The 17894-nt window shown below is 43.8% G+C and overlaps 1 protein-coding gene across 1 annotated transcript in view; it reads right to left on the reverse strand.

Moving 5' to 3' along the window:
* MTF1 (metal regulatory transcription factor 1) overlaps window positions 1-15371 on the reverse strand; it is a 34787-nt gene extending 19416 nt beyond the window's left edge. Inside the window, exons 1-3 of the mRNA XM_043995997.1 lie at window positions 15302-15371; window positions 12645-13106; window positions 308-546 (exon numbers count right to left, since the gene is read on the reverse strand). Coding sequence (XP_043851932.1) covers window positions 308-546; window positions 12645-13055 — 650 coding nt within the window. The 5' untranslated portion in view covers window positions 13056-13106; window positions 15302-15371. The remainder of the gene's footprint in view (window positions 1-307; window positions 547-12644; window positions 13107-15301) is intronic.
* Between the last annotated feature and the right edge of the window lie 2523 nt (window positions 15372-17894).

Below are 17894 nucleotides of genomic sequence, written 5' to 3' on the forward strand. Positions count from 1 at the left end.
AGTATCAATTGTGTCACAGCAAAAAGCATCAATTTATCAAATGATTTGAGTTTAGAAAGATTTCATTTGTACACACTTTTAAGATGCCTCTTGTTTACACTAGTCATTTCCCAGTATTAGCTATTATCTCCCCAGCACCTCCCCACCCTCCCTTGAAACAAAGAACATCTGTTAAGCAAAAGCATGCAAAGTGACCACTTTATCTGACCCTGTGCACCTGGCTGCCCACCTGTCCAAGAGGAGGGAAGCTGACACCCAATTATTCAGAAATACATCTAACACACAAAGTTGGGGTGGGGAGACTGACCTGTATAATGTGTTGAATGCCTTCTCGCAGCCCTGCACATCACACTCAAATGGCTTCTCCTTCGTGTGGACTCGCACGTGGATCTTGAGGCTGTATGAGGTGAGGAAAGCTTTGCCACAGCCCTCCTGGTTGCAGACAAACGTGTACTCGCCCCGGTGGGTCTTCTGGTGGGTGCGCAAGTTACCCGCTGTGCTGTAGGTTCGAGGGCAGCCCTCAAAGGTGCACTGGTACCGCTTCACCTAACACACAAAGCTTGCCCAGTCAGTGGCATTGGAGGGTTGTAAACTAACTCCCCCCTGAGTTCCCTGGCTGCCATTCTGAGAAGATTCCTAAAAGAAACATCTCCTTGCTATGACTTATTTCATCACTTCAAGGGCTTCTTTGGTTGGCGATCCCATCCACTGATAGATATCACAGCCTCTCTATGACTTAACCGATGGTTTTCAAGAGATGCTGTATTTTTTTTAAACTACAACAACACCACCACCTTCAGCCAATCTGGTAATGAGCCTCTCCAATCATTGAGAGTGGTATTCACAGAACACACATACATCCTGTCCAGCCTTTTGAGCGTGGTTGGAGATGCTGCAGCTTATACTCCATTGACACATCTTCCAAGAAATCCAAGTTATTTACTTGCTATTATATCTGAGAACGTAGTATTACTTATGCATTCCTCCACCAAAGTCCTACTCATTGAGGTGAACCTAGGTTCATAAGGCTATGCCAAGGAAAGTGCCAGCCCTGGAAGACCTTATTGACCTGCAAATGTTCTGAGTACAGAGCTAGCAACAAACCGTTTGTGGGCTCGGCCCAGCTCAGAGAGACCCATTACACCAGACTGGCCAGTCACTCCCTAAAGCCACCGAAGTTATAGTGGGCTTGCCATTTGCTACATAGCTGTGGGTAAACTCCCACACTGATCCTTGAAACATCGACAAGCAAGCTTTCTTCCTTTATAAGACAGAGCATTACAGAAATGTGTTTAATGTGATTGTACATATATAACCTATATCAGATTGCTTGCTGTCTTGGGGAGGGAGGAGGGAGGGAGAAAAATTTGAAACTAGAAATCTTATAAAAACAAATGTTGAAAACTATCTCTACATGTAACTGGAAAATAATAAAATACTTTTATGAAAAAAATAAAATTTTTTTTTAAAATAAAAAAATAAAATAGAGCACTATATCAAGGATCTTTGATGTGGGTATAGGAACTACCCACATCAATGTAGTCCACAATCTGTCTATAGTGGGAGAGTTGTCTAGGGCTCAGATTAGCTCAATGATTTGCACATGGTTCTGTGGCTAAGTGTCTAGAGGCAGGATAAGATCCTAGCTTTCCTGACTCAAGTCTAGTTGAGTCTAGTCTATCTGTGCTATGATGCCTTAAAAACAACTTTTATATGTCTATTGTTAATCTTGCAAATGAGCAATATGGTAAAACCAAGCTTCTGAGTAACTGAATATTCTCAGATATATGAATCTAGTAAGTGTCGTTTTTACAATATTTTCTTCTATCGAAATTATGGCATTTTTTAAACATTACCACATAGGACTCTCTTGACACAACTTTTCTTCATCACAATGAAGAATTTACATGATAATTTTGTTGTATAGTTTGAAAGGAATAGCAAGTTGTGCATTAGATTTGCAGTTCTGTGTGCAATCTGCAATAGATTTGCAGTTTTATGTGCAATCATCTTTATTGTACTGTTATGGAAATGCTTGCTTTATTCCATAAATTAGAAATAAAATAAAAAAACAAACACAATGAAATGAATCAAAAAAGTCATGAGAATATTGACCCAGGAATCAGAAGAACTGGGTTCTAATTCCAGCTTTGACACTGATTATTTATGTGATCATAAGCAAACCCTAACCTCTTTAAGTGTCAGTATAATCATGCATAAAAAATAAGGTCCCTTCCCCAAGGTTAATATTCTGTGATTGTAAGAATGAATCCAAACCCATCCTGATAATTTACTCTATCAACAAAAGTTAAAACTTCAAATAGCTAAATTCTGAATCTGAAAGAAGAAAAGTCAATGTATGATCAACTAATTCTAGGGCAGAATATCTGCTGATCCCCAACACCTGCTATTCCATTCCTGGCCCTGCCCCTATTGCCCTATTCTCTTCTCCTTTCTCTATCTTTTCCTTGCCTCTAATTCCTCATCAACCGCCAGTTCCTTAATTCCTTGCAATTTGGTTTCCACCCCATTATTAGGGTGATGTTCCCTTAAAGTCTCCAAAGATGTTCGCATCTACAAACCCATTTTCTATTTCTCAGTCCTTACTTTTCATGACACAGTGTTGATCACCACTCTGTCTTTGACTCACGCATGCCAATCCCTACAGCTCTGTTCCTTCCTTCTTCTTAGTGGGGCTCCTCTTCCTCCCCCCACCTACACGGAGGCAAACCCTGGAGCTGCCTTCAATCCTCTTTTCCGCCATAGATTTCTCATCATATTTTGTGGCTTTAACTATCACTAATTAGATGTTTTCAAAATCTACATCTCTAGCCCTGACTTCTTTCCTAAGCTTCAGCCTCATAGTAAGATAATAACAACTAACATTTATATAGCTCCTATCATGTTTGAGGCTGAAAATGTTTTACAATATTATCTCAACTGATCATCAACAACCCTAGGAGGTAGGTGCTATTATTATTCCCATTCTACAGAAGAGGAAACTGAGGCAAATGGATTAAATGACCTGCCCAAGGTCACACAGATCATAAGCATCTGAGACAAGATTTGAACTCAGTCTAGATCTGGTCTTCTATCCACTATGCCACCTAGCTCCCAGATAGCTAATTATCTATTGGATTTCTCTACTTGAATGTCCTGGTGTTATCTAAACCTCTCTATCCTTTTCAAATTCTCCTACCAAGATATACCCATTTCAGTCAACAGAATCACTTCCTTAGTCACTCTAGTTGGAATCCCTTGGGTCCTCCTCGATACAACTGTCTGCCTCTCCCTTTCTCCTGTCCCTTCAGTCTTATCGATTTTTCCTTTATAATTTCCTTTTAATCCTTCTTTTCCTTTTCTCCTATACTCACTATAGCTCACCCTCATAGCTAGACTATTACAAATGAGTCCTCCAGGGTGATATCTTCATCTCTAATGATGTTCAGTTGTTTTTCAGTCATTTCCAACCCTTCATGAATCCATTTTGGGGTTTTCTTGACAAATATACTGGAGTATTTCCTCCAGTATATATACTGGCCATTTCCTTCTCCAGTTCATTTTGCAGATGAAGAAACTGAGGCAAACAGAGGTAAGTGATTTGCCCAGGGTCACACAGCTAATAAATGTCTGAGGCCGGATTTGTACCAACTAGCTAATTCATCCTAAATACCACTATCAGATTAATCTTTTTAAAATATGTTTTTACACGAGTCACCTTCCTGTTCAAAACCTTTCAGTGGCTCTCCATTGTCTTCAAGTCCAGTCTACACTCTCTAACTTGGCATTCAAAGCTCTCCACAATCTATGTATTTTCCACTGAATCCCTCCAGCCAAAGTAATGGGATCAATGTTTCCTGAATACGTCTTGTACATCCTTATCGCTTCTCCTTTTCTCAGCCTGTTACTTACTCCAGCTTAAAACATCCTTCTCTCTCCTTTACTTGTTCATATACTACCTAACCTCAAAACCCACCTTCTCCATGAAATCTTAAACAAGGATCCCTCTTCTGAACTTGTTTTCCAGCATATGTATTACCACTCGTTTAATGGTTAGCACATGATTTTACACACCAGTTCCACTTTCTCCCTTCCTTCGCTTCTCTCCTTTCCCTCTCACCCATGTAACTCCTTATGGGGCAAGGACTATAACTTACACCCTAAGACTTTGTGCTTCCAATAGGCGTGGGCACATTAGATGGTCTTTGGGATTCCTTCCAACTGAAAGGGTCCATGGATCTTTATATTCACAGACCTAGCATGGTGCCTCCCACCCCCACCCCCACAAGCACCAATAGGCACAAAAAACATTTCTTGGCTCTGATCATATCTATGTGATGACACAGTTTCAGTACATTATCTATCTTTGCTCTGGAGAACCCACCTAGGACTTAGCATGTAGTGTCACAGAACCAAGGTGGTCAGGAGTTACAGACCTAGCTGATGCTACTAAAGAAACTTAAAGAGCAGTTGAGTGTCTAGAGGCAAAAGAATTAGGACTTTGGTTCCATAACCCAATGAGAAAGAACTTTATGACAAGAAAAATGGGTATTGTCATTCTTGAGACAGTCTCCTCAAAGGTCTCGTGGTGAATGGAACTATGAATCAATAAAGCATAAGCTTCCCTTATTCTTTCTTTTGCTTGGATCAGTTAAACATAGAAGCTCAACTGGGGGTGGCATGGGGGGGCGAGGATAAGGAAAGTTGTGGATTTTCCCTGCACTGAAACACTATTTCAAAATGGAAGCTGTCACTCGACCTCAACCAAAAGAAAACAGCTCTTTGCTATGTTTTGTTAGATGCCCAAGTCCTGGTGTGGGGAATTTAATACTGCCAGCTCATTGAGAACATGGTCCTTAGAAGGATGGTCCTTAGAGAGGATCTATCCAACCCCTTCATTTTATAGAGAAAATCAAGGCTGAGAGAACAGTAACATTCCAGAAACCATTCAGCCAGTTAGCGGCAAAGATGTCTGATTCTCTAAGCAACTACGGCACCTTCTGAGCCTATTTAACAGGCAATCTTCCCCCCTTACTAATAGTAAGAGGGGGGGCAGCTAGGTGGTGCAGTGGATAGAGCACCGGCCCTGGATTGAGGAGGACCTGAGTTCAAATCCAGCCTCAGACACTTAACACTTGCTAGTTGTGTGACCCCAAGTCACTTAACCCCAATTGCCTCACCAAAAAAAGAAAAAAAAAAGAATAGTAAGAGGGAAAAATACCACACTCCTGAATTTTCAATGGTACCCAATTTTACAAGAAGGGAAACCCAAGCAATGTCCAACTGTATCAGAAAAGGGAGAGTGCCAAGGGCCTTGAACTGATCCAGGCTGTGTGAAGGTAGAATTGTTCTCTATGGCCCATTTCAATAAAATCAGTATCAGCTGTTTATGATTATACCAATGAAAATAAATTCTGGTCTTAATGGATCTCGGATATTAATATAACTAAACTAATGTTAACCTAAGACAATAGGGAGAACTTGTTACTATGAAAGGGCTGGAGAAGATGACTTCGGGTTCTGTTTCATGGAGTGAACAGAGTTGGGCCATGTTAAAAATTTAAAATTTAATGTTAGATCCGAATTAACACAGAAAAATTCCAGCCAGGAGGCAGAAACAGATAAAAATTCAAGGAACTGATTCTGGGGGCCCAGAATATAATAAGGATTTCTTTTTTTGTGTATATACACAAAAAGGTATATCTACACCTAACTATATATACATATAGACACATACAGACACACACCATAGTGAGAAATACTGAACAAAGGTGTATCCACCCCAGTCAAAAGTCAGCAAAAACTTATTTAACACTTACTACGTACCTACACTGTGCTAAGCACTGGAGATATGGAAAGAGGTGAACCAAATGAAGACAGAGGAATTTAGGAGACGTAGTGATGAGATGAGGAAAGTACCATGAAAGCTGAAGATTAGGCAGTAAACATCAAGGAACAAAGTCTTCTGGGGTGTCTTGGGTGGGGAAGGAAAGGATGTTGGAGCTGCACAGACAAATCATAAATGAAAGGGAAATGAAAAGTGGACCCATTTACAACCCCCTGGAAGGTTAGATGTATATGATCCTAAAGGTCCCTTCTAAGGGAAATTCCACAACTCCTTTCTTTATTACTCTTGCTCCAAAGGCCACTGAACTATTTCTCTGAAGCACTCAGGACTAGGAACATATCCTTACCACTACAACCACACCCCTTTCTACCAGTACTGCTGGGGGAACTTGCTATCTCTCCTATTTTTGCATTTCTTTTGATCCTCACAACCTTCCCAATACATGCATCCCAACAGCAGAGCTGCCCCAACCCCACACAATAGCTAATCTCCTCCTCGTAGTAGCCAAAATGTCCTAAAGATATCTCCTTCATCTTCCTCAAGAAGGAGCTCTGCCCAAAGCTCTTCACCCTTCCTACTCTACAGGAAGACCTCTCATCTACTACCTGTCACAGCTCTCTGCCATGGATGAAATTCTTGCTCCCCACCACAGGATATGACAATTAGGAACTAAGGGAGTCCCTGATTGATGCCACTGTTTGGCAACTTGGGGAAGGGAAACAGAGGAGTGTCTATGTTTTGTGCTAGGGCTAACACAGGGCAAGACAACAGGAATGCTCCCACATGTTTAGGACACTGAAGTTTACAGAAGTGTTTTATATATATTTTCATTTGATCTCTGCAACTCCAGTATCAGGTAGATCTGCTACATTGTCTCCACATATTCCAAACTGGAGCCTGAAGTGAATTTTCCCACGAATCAGATTATTGCTACACATACATAATATATTATCATGTGCATGTGCGCATACATATGCTACATATCCATGTATATGTAAATACGCAAGATTACTCTCCTGTAAGTCTCTCGAGAGTATGAACAATCTCATTTTTGACTATGAAACCCCAGTGTTGAGCACAGGCACTGGCACAGAAAAGATACTGAAGAGTATTACCAAGGTTTGTTGATTGCTTGCTAGAAACCTTGCTTTCAATAGCAAATTTCATTTTCCATTAAGACTAACACTAGATATCCGTAACTTCGTAAGTTAAAAAGGCTTTTATGGTATACCTGTCTATCATTTATAACACAGTTTTTATCAGGAAAAACTTACCAAATTCTGAACAACCAACTTGTAAATAAACTTGGGGGGTGGGGGGGTGGGGGGAAGCTAAAAAAATGGTCATTATTTTCATCAGTATAAGAAAATGCCCTATGTTATGTGCTATGTGCCAAGCACTTTTTAAAATACTCAGGATTGGGCAGCTAGGTGGTGCAGTGGATAAAGCACTGGCCCTGGATTCAGGAGGGCCTGAGTTCAAATGCGATCTCAGACACATGACACTTACTAGCTGTGCGACCCAGGGGAAATCACTTAACCCTCATTGCCCCACCAAAAAAAAAAAAAAAAAGATACTCAGGATAGGGCAGCTAGGTGGTGCAGTGGGAAGCTAGGTGGCACAGTGGATAAAGCACCAGTCCTGGATTCAGGAGGACCTGAGTTCAAATCCAGCCTCAGACACTTAACACTTATTAGCTGTGTGACCCTGGGCAAGTCACTTAACCCTCATTGCCCTGCAAAAATAAAAATAAAAATAAAATGCTCAGGATACTAAGAAATGCAAAAATGCCATCCCTGTTCATAAAGCTCTTAGGCTGATCACTAGGTACAAAAAAAAGGTAATCTCAGAGAGGAAGGCACTAGAAGCTATAAGTCCCTGCAAAGGCTTCTGCAATGGTAAGATCTGAACTGAGTCTTGAAGGAAGGCAAGGAGATGAAAAGGCAGAGGGGAAGAGGGCCAACATTCCAGGCAACAGTCAGTGCAAAGACAGATGGGAGATACGCAAGGAACAAAGACTGGAAAGGCAGGAAAGGGACAAGTGGTGAGGAGCTTCAATTGCCAAAGGGTCTTACATCTGATCCTGGGGCTAGGAGGGAGCCACTGGAATGCACTGAGGGGAGGAGATGAATTATGCTGATACTGAAGTGGAAGATAGCAGAGGGAAGAGCCTTCAAGCGGGTGAATCAAGAAGAAAAATAATTGCAGTAGTCTAGACCAGAGATGATGAGGGACTGAAATAAGGGGCAAAGTGAATGGAAAGTAGCTGATGGAGGTGAGGGTGGTGAAAGTTGAAATGTCAAGATCTGGCAACAGACTGGATCTGTGGGATGAGCGAGTGTGGGAATTCCTAGGATAACACTGAGGTTTGGGGCCAGGGTGACTGGAAGGATGGTGGTGCCATTGAGAGTAATGGGGGGGGGGGGCAGCTAGGTGGCACAATGGATAGGCACCGGCCCTGGAGTCAGGAGGACCTGAGTTCAAATCCGGCTTCAGACACTTAACACTTACTGGCTATGTGACCTTGGGCAAGTCACTTAACCCCAACTGCCTCACCAAAAAGAAAAAAAGGAAAAAAAAAAGAAAAGAGAGTAATAGGGACATATGGAAGAGGGGAGTTTTGAGAAAAGCTATTGAATTCTGATTTGGACTGCTAAGTTTTGGCCACTGGAACCCTAGCTGAAGAAAGCGGGAGTACTGAATAACTTAGCGGGGATGGGATATTGATCTTTAAGGATTAGAAAGGGTTTTCTTATGGAACAGGCTCTAACTTGCTCTGCTAGGCCCCAGGAAGCAGAACTAGGACCAATGCCGGGATGGGCAGAGAGGGAGAACTGAGAATTAAATGGAGGTAGGTTTTGTATCACTCACTGGGAAGCAAAAGCTCTCCAGTAATCTGAACAGTTTGAAAAAGGAATACACTACCCTGGGGAGACTTGAGATGTTTTAAAGGAAGCTGGATGAGCCCTACTTGGTGAGGACACTATAGAGAGTATAGATGCAAAGTGTACTAGATACCCTCTAAGGTTCTTTCCAGTTCTAGAATTCCAGGGATTCTCACATTTTTTTTTGCTTAGGAGAACAGTATTCTTTGCTATGAGGAACTGTGGCACACCAGATGTTTAAGTTGACAACTCCATGGGACAGTCAGGAGATTAAAGCATGCACAGCTTCCCTTCAATAAGGGCGGCCATTCTGCGGAGTTCTTTGCAAGTCCAAGATCTGATGTTCTGAGGTTAGTACATAGTATCATAGCAAAGTTTTACTTATTTTGTGAATATTATATTTACCATTGAGCAAGAAGAAGCTAACAACAGCTACAATGCATATCATACTATACATGCTGGGTCGGTAAAATTTACATAAACCCAAATTATCTAAACCTTTTTTCATCTGCAATAACACCAAGTCCAGAGTTTTGCGGCAAACCTAACAAAACCTGTGGCCCTCTAGGATGTCACCACACACCCTTTGAGAACCGCCATTCTACATGGCCAAGCTTCAGAGAACTCTTCTCTCACAGGTCTTTGTGAGTAAGAAAGACCACTGCAACCCAGAGAAAGTATGGGGACATTCTGTTGCATCATAGTGGCATCTTTGGGTTGCCACAACCATCAAAATCCCTTGATTTGGAGACAGCTAGGTGGCGCAGTGGATAGAGCATTGGCCCTGGATTCAGTAGAACCTGAGTTCAAATCCAGTCTCAGACACTTGACACTTACTAGCTGTGTGACCCTGGGCAAGTCACTTAACCCCAATTGCTCCGCAAAAAACCCCAAAACAAAACAAAAAAAAAATCCCTTGATTTTTCTTTGCCAACTTTTGGGTGTTTGGCTATTAACCACGGTAGATATGAAGGGAAAATGGTAAGCATTCATTGTAATGAAGGCAATAATAGCTCACCTTTGTACAACACTTTTCATAAGGTTACAACATATTGTCTATACATCAGCAATGGTTCTGTGAGGGAGGCAGTATTTAAATATCACTAATCTTATTTCATAGATGTAGAAACTGAAGCAAGGAGAGTTAAAGTGCTTTGCCAAAGATCACAAAGCTAGTAAGTTACAAAGCCGGAACCTGAACACAGTCTCCTGAGTCTGGGCAGTAATCTTACAGGCAAATAGAACAGATGGCTAGATACTGCTCCCTTATCCCTCAGTATGCTCATAAGTCATAAGTAAAGCATGAACTTAAAGGGTGGGAAACAGTGAACTAGAACTCCAAAATTAATCAAAGCCTACCTTACAATCCAGATTTTACAAAGTATCCAAGGAAGCAACTATCAACTGTACTGATAGCTTAAAAAAAAAAAGAACAAAATTATGATAGAAAAATTCCTACTTAAAGCTACAAGACCAACAAAGAAACAGCAGTAAAATGAATAGTAAACAGTGAAGAGAAAAACACAGTTACCCACAACCACAATGCAAATAACCAAAGGTGCCTCAGGAGAAAACAATGTTGCAAGTGGCATCCATTGTGCTTTCTGCCCCAAAGATAACTCTTCCCAGAGGGACAGGAGCAAACCATGAAGTAGTTCCACAGAGAAACTAAATAACACAGCTCAAGTTTCTATAGATGTTCTGAGGTTAGTACATAGTATCATAGTAAAGTTTTACTTATTTCGCGAATATTATATTTAGAGCAAGAGAAAGCTAACAGCAGCTACAATGCATATCATACAATCAGAAGCAACGAGGAAAATCAAACTGAAATCTCTAGAAAAGAGAGCAAAGCAAGCAGTGTTCACTTCAAAATAGATAAGCACTGAGATAAAAGGCAGCCACACGCCAATCTTTGCCCAGGCTGTCTGCCCCCTCCCCCCCCCACGCCCCTCCCCCCCCCCCCCAGAATACTTTCTCTCCTCACCTAGGGGCCTTATTGGAATCTTTAGCTCCATTCAAAGCTCAGCTCTAAATGTAGGAAGCCTCTCCAAATCCTTCTGGCTGTCAGTGCTCTCTCCCTCCTCCTCATTACAACGCATCACTTTCTCTGGCTCCTTGCTAGGTGGCCCAGGTAGAAAGGAAACTCCTTCCAGGCAGTCCCTGCCGTTTGTATCTTTGCATCCACAGCACTCAGCACAGAGCACTGCATGTAGTACAGAGTTACTTAATAAGGGTACTTGTTGAACTGAGAACTGAAAGACGGAACACCTTGAGAGCCTGAAACACTGGCCTGCTCAGCCTAGTTACCTGATGGATTCACCAATGATCTCATTTCAAGTCAAAAGATAAGAAGGCAGCTCACAGCAAGACCAAGCCATTAGTAAAGATCACCGGGGTTCAAACCAGGGCTTTACTTCCCCTCTCCCCAACAACTTCAAAACTCTCATACCCCAAAGGTTGACTGATGGTCAACTTGGATTTGAAGTCAGAAAACCTTGATTCAAATCTTGGCTCTGCTGCTTACTACTTGAGTGGCCTAAGGCACATCATTTTTTCCTCTGGCTCTTGGTCTGTCTCTCCCTACCCCCTCATCCCCCCACCCCCCAGGCCTAACTTCCTTCAGCTACAACATAGAGGCCTGGACAAGGTGATCTCTCAGGTCCTTTCCAGATTTAATCCTATAAGCCTATGAAAATAGATGTTTCCACAGTACTCTGTCCGCCAGCCAGCTTTCTTTGATACTTTTGGGTGAAGATATGATAGGTTTATCAAAGCTGTGGCTGACACAAAACTAAAGAAGACGGCTAATATGCTGGTAGAATCAAAACTCATAGATAGTATCATAGACTTAGAGCTAGAAGGGGCCTTAGAAGTATTCTAGTCCAATCCAAATGTTATCCCGAACCAAAATTATGATGAAATTCAATAGAAGTCAAGTCTTGCATTTTGATGTTTTTAAACCCAAACATACAAACATAGGATGGCAGAAACTTAAGGAGCTTGGTTGACCACAACTCTCAAGACTATGACTTATCCTCTGCCTAGTGAATTTTTTCACATATAACAAATTACTTAGTTCCAAACTCAGAAAGTAGGGAAGGGGAAAAAAAGCTTTTGGCATTCTATGCAACTGGTTATCTAATAAGACTTCTCATTTAATCACAGATACTGCTGCTACTACTGACCCATTTTTACCTGACCTACAACCACAGTTTCTAGAAAAGATATATGACTACCTCTAATGCATACTTTTTTTGCTTCTAATTAAACTGGAGAGTAAAAGTGTTAGTTTTTTTCTCTCTCAGAGAATTTACTTTGTCTATTATTTTCCTGACATTGTTCTGAAGGACATCTAGCTTTCAATTGTGCTGCATTAAAATTTTACCAAGATAAAAAAGCTTCATTTAGGCTCCCAGAGTCATCCATCTTTAAAACAAACCATTAACATAAATCCCAGGGGAAATCCCTTTTCTTAGGCTTCTATACAGGAAGGAGTGATTATTTCAACATCAAGTCTGTGGAGTTACCAAATAGTCAAGTTTCCATTTTAATCCTGACTGGGGAAGATGGGGTGTAAATCGATGCTTAGAAATTTCAAAGTGCTGACACACAAGTCCAAAAAGTTTGTGTGTGTGTGTGTGTGTGTGTGTGTGTGTATGTATGTATGTATGTATGTGTGTGTATGTGTATCAGCCAATAACCCACACAAAAGCAAAAGGCTGACATACATGAAACAATTCTGAGTGATTATCTGACAAATAAAACTTGGTGTAAAAAACCAATCCAGGCCCCTTTCCCTATGGCCTGTTATTTTTTTAAACAGTTCCCCTTGATAAGCATAGGACATGAGATGTCCAAACAAGAGCTGGGTGCAGACTTTCCTCTGATGCCAAGCCAGGCTTACTTACTTCTTTGCGCTTCGTTTCTGGGCACTCAGACTGGAGGGTGAGAGTTGCACCTTCAATGTTTCTTGGCATAGGTGTTGAACCCGGATTTATGGTTAAATGAATCTGATCTGGAGAGATGATGTGCTGCACATAACCCTGGGACATTCCTTCATGATCGATTAAGTGATATCCCTCATCAGGACCCCCCACTAAAAAAGGCAGGTGTTCTCCACATTGTCCTTCATCATCCTCATCTTCCAGCGTGCCAGGGTCCTGCTCAATGAGAACAGTTGTCCTGTCATAAACTGTTCCAGACGAAGAAGGCACCAGTCCGTTCTTATCCACAAACCTGAGCATTTTATCATGATGTGATAGCTCATCTTCCTCTGCCTCATAACAAATGATATTGTCATCTGGACTGTTTTCCCCCATGGTTCAAGAGAGTTCAGTGCAATTGTGAGATATGGGAAGATGAGGACCAGTCTGTAAAAGAACAAATTGAGAGTTAGAGGTCTGCCACATGGAAGGAGGTTCCTTCAGTGACTAGGAGTCCTAGCTACATGACTAGGGACCTCTTTGCCCCTTACTATTCCTTGCGTAAGCCTCAAGAAGACCAAGGCTAAACAAATCATAAATACTGTAGTCTTTGTGGGATCAGTCAGCTTGGTTTGTAAGGTTCAAGTCATTCCTAAGAAAAATGAACTTACAGCACAAGAATTTCTAAATGTATTTCTCTTTACCATCTGATGACCCAAGGAATGCCAGAGAAGAAAGTAAAAGGAGTAGAGCTGTTAAGCCTAATTAGATAACTTAAAGAAGGAGACATTCCAGATACTGATATAAGAAAAAATCCTTCATATATCCCCCAAAAAGACTCTCCTACTATGTAGGTTGTTGCACATGGGTTCTGAGACTACACCCTCAGGCAGCTCCAAAGGAGGTTGCTTCATCGAATTTCTCCAGGTACACCCAACCACAAGCTACTCTCTATACAGATTTGCTGTTGGGGGTGGGGGTGGAGCAGGAATCAAACAGGAAGCTTTTCTTCTTTGAAACAGCGAACTGCAATTCCCCCCAAATCTGACACATCAAGTTTTACAAGTGTGGGTGAGGCTAAGCAGAACATATAAACACAGGGTAATTTAGAAAGTTTCAACATGGTCACTTTTTTTTTCTCCTTGAACTTCACACTTTAACTTTCTTTTCCAACTTGGGAGCTGGAAATCCTATCTCTGAATAGGGTGAGAAAACCAGCCTATCTCTATACAGGGCCTACACAAACTATGGGGCCAAAGAGGCTAGAGAAACCAGATTAGGAAAGAACCTCTCTGAGCCCTGACTCAGGCTTATGCAACTCACAGGATGGATGCACTTCACTGCAGTTGGGAGGAGGAACAGAAAGATAAGAGTGCACTGGGCCCCAGACAGCTGAAATAGACAACCTAGACAGTGAAATGGACTGGGGTGGGGGGTAGAAGTGTGGAGACAAGGACTGCCTAGGAAGGACTGCCTAGAAAGGACTGCCTAGGAAGGACTGCGGCATGACCCGGGGAAAGGAGAAAGGAAGAAGAGAGAAACAGAGTTTGGGCCCTCATCCCGGGTTGTGGTGGTGTGGCAGTTCAACTGGAGGAGCAAGAGAATGAATGAGTGGAGGTACTCAGACGTAAATGCCCCGGTGGGGCTAGACCAGGGCTTCTTGAACTTTTTCCACTTGAGACCCCTTTTCGCCCAAGAAATTTTTACGTGAGCCTGGATATACAATTATAATAACAAACAGGTTTGGATAACTTTTTAATGTTGCCAAACTGGCGAACCCCACATTCAATTACTCGATCCCATATGGGGATCTGGACCCACAGTTTAAGAAGCTTTGGGCTAGAAGGCCAAGTGATAAGATGAGATAGGTAGAGTAGGATCCTCAAGTAAGGGGCAAGGAAGAAGGGAAGGACTTTAGATACATCGAAGCCGAGACAGGAAGGAATTAGATGATCTCTAAGCGAGAAAAAAGGGCGCTGGGGTCCAGGTAGGGGGTAGGCTCAAGGTGCCCTTGAAGGGGCTGGGGCTAGAACGCTTCACATTTCCAGGAAGGAAGTTAGGACGCCAGGGTCCCCTGCTGAGGATGGGGTGAGAGGTGTTCTGGATCCCACCCACCCCTGCACTGGCTTGTGCTCCCCCGATGAGGAGGGAGAAGGACCCCGGACCAGCCCCTCGGGCAGGGAAGGGGGTAGGGAAGTGATCTAGGGTCCCAGCCTAAGAGTTGCCTCTAAGGGCTTAGATATTCTCCCCCTATCCCGGGGAGGAGTGGGGGGTTACGGGAGGGTCCTGGCCCGGGAGGGTCCCCACCCCCTTGAGTAGGTGGGAAACAGCGGGCGGGCGGGCTGGACCAGAGGTGGGGGGAGCAAAGAGGCCTCAGACCCAGGCGGAATCCCGGAGGAAGCCGGGTCTCCCCCGGGGAGCAGGGAGGGGCCGGGGCCAGGTCTCCATGGAGATGGGGGGAGGGAGATGGAGCCCCGTCCCCATGGAGACAGAGAAGGAGGGGGGTCCCCATGGAGACGGGACTGGAAATCTCTCCCCCAGTTCCCAGAAAACACTTCCTTTGGCCCCCAAGGGCCACGATCCCCGACCCTACCTCCCAGGTAGTCTCCACCCCCGGGTCGACGCCCGGCTCCAGCTTTTACCTTGGCGGCACCCGGTAACGACAGCGGCGGCAGCAGCTCTTCCCCTCCCCAGCGGCACCATGATTGCCCCCCACCTTCCCCCCCCTCCCCTCAACGTCACTTCCGCTTCCGCTTTCCGGAGGAAGACAGGATAGAGGGAGTAGCCACCCGGTCTCCTGCGCGTGTCGAGCTCGGACTTCACCAACCACTCCTTCGAGAATGGGAGCTCAGGGCGGGGGAGGGAGGCTGGGGTGTGAGTGCTGACGTCCAATCAACGCGGAGAGGGGGCGGGGAAAGGCGGGGCAGGGCTGGCTATTAACTGCCGGGGCTGCTGGGGCTCGGTCATAGTTTCGGTCTTCGTGTCGGTCTCGGTCTCACTCGGTGTCACTTGGTCACGGTCCCCGTTTCGGTCTCTCTCTCACTCTCCCACTCTGGCCCCTGCCGGGAGAACGAAGGAAGAGAACCCTTACTTAGGCCCGGGCGCCAGTCTCCCCATGGCGGGCCTGTGCTCCTCTCCCAGCCTTGCAGCTGAGAGGACTGAGGTTCAGGACCAAAAAACCGCCGGGGCCCACCACGAGGGCACCAGGAGGGGCCTCGAGGAAGATCCACCGCGGGCAGAGGACCCTGGAGCTACCGCCCTTCACCCCAGCTGCCCCGCCGGGCGTAACTGACGTGACATCCCTGAAGGAGCTGGAACCCTTCTCCGCTGACACCTGTCATCTCGCCTCCCCCTTCCTGCCCACAGCCCCACCTGGCAGGGCTGGGAGGGCCGCTGTATCCCAAGACTGCCGAGTTCTACATCCATCCCTGTCAGAAAGTCAGGGCATATTGTTAAACAAATGGTTTGTGAGCGCTTAGGAAATTGGCGATCACTGAGAACCGGCATGTGTTCGCGACAAACAAGTCGTGCCAGGCTTTTTCCAACTTTTTAAAATTTTTATGGACCACAATTGATTTTATTATTGGGGGCAACTGTGGATGAGGAAACTCCCCCTACCAATTTACAAACCTTAAAAAGCTATAGATTTGTGAGCTGAGCGAGAGGGACCATGGTGACCGTGTGGTGGATTTTGCGGTGGCATGAAGCAGGCTTCAATCCTGCCTCAGATTTCATTGACTAGGCCAACCTTTTTACCTGTTTTGAACCTCACTTTTCTGTATAATGGAGAAGATAGCGCCCACCTCGCTGGATTGTGGGGATTGCAGGAGGGAGATGGAGCATTTGGCAAAAAGTGCTACGTAAATGTGAGCTATTGTTTTGACAAGGTTACTGTGGTGGCCAATGACGCAAATTCTTGAGACATTTTCAGATGCATCACTGAAATGTAGGTGTCCAGCCTCTCAAGTGATCTTAGTGCACAAGATGGGAGAAATGTAGGCTGGAGGATAGCACAGATTCAACTAGCTATACATCCATATAGACTAAAAATATCCATGCATGGATCAAAGCTAATCGGTAGGGAGTCTTCTGGTGGAGCCATGCAGTGCTGTCTTCAGCCCCGTTGTTTCACATTTTTTTAAAAATCAGCAACGTTAGATTCATTAGTAGGAGCTTTGCAATTTCCCAGAATTTTCATCAAAACAAGAGTCCAGGAGCAGCTAGGTGGTGCAGTGGATAAAGCACTGGCCCTGGACTCCAGAGGACCTGAGTTCAAATCCGGACTCAGACACTTGGCAATACCTGTGTGACCCTGGGCAAGTCACTTAACCCGCATTGCCCAGCAAAACAAAAACAAGAGTCCATCTTTTTAATAGCTGTGTTCTGATGTTTTATGGCTTTGAGTCTCCAAAAAACTGAAATCACATATCACTCAGAGGGAAAGGAAGAGGCCTATAGTAGGCTGCAACACAAAAGGTCTTATGAAAAACTTGAATAAAAGATGTAATAAAAGAAATATATGATTTTTTAAAAAGATGAGCTGATCACATGATACCAAGAATGAATTACAACCAACAGATAACCTTTGTACTCTATTGGTATTCATCACATCTCAAGACACCCAGTTAAAGGTCTCCTTTAACTTATTGGAAATGTATAGAATCAACTGGCAAAGACAAAGTGCAAGGAACTTCTACATTGATAAGATTATGGATCATTTGAGTGATATGTATTAAGGCAGATAACATTTAGTACTTATAAAACTTGCTTGAGAATATCTGATGACAGAATTGGCCTTCAAAAGTAGACAGAAGGGGGCAGCTAGGTGGTGCAGTGGATAAAGCCCTGGCCCTGGATTCAGGAGGACCTGAGTTCAAATCTGACCTCAGACACTTGACACTTACTAGCTGTGTGACTCTAGGCCAAGTCACTTAACCCTCATTGCCCCTCCAAAAAAAAAAAAGTAGGCAGAAGCTAGAGTCAGTCAGTAAGCATTTAAGCATCTTCTACATGAGTACCAGGTCCATGAACTGTTGTATACAGACCTCTGTTCTGTTTTGGTTTTTTTGCAGGGCAATGAGGGTTAAGTGACTTACCCAGGGTTACATAGCTAGTATCAAGTGTCTGAGGCTGGATTTGAACTCAGGTCCTCCTGAATCCAGGGCTAGTGCTTTATCCACTGCACCACCTAGCTGCCCCAGACCTTTGTTCTGCTTCTGGCTTTTCTCCTGGAGT

This window comes from Dromiciops gliroides, chromosome 3 (assembly GCF_019393635.1).
Source record: "Dromiciops gliroides isolate mDroGli1 chromosome 3, mDroGli1.pri, whole genome shotgun sequence".
Lineage (NCBI taxonomy): Eukaryota > Metazoa > Chordata > Mammalia > Microbiotheria > Microbiotheriidae > Dromiciops > Dromiciops gliroides.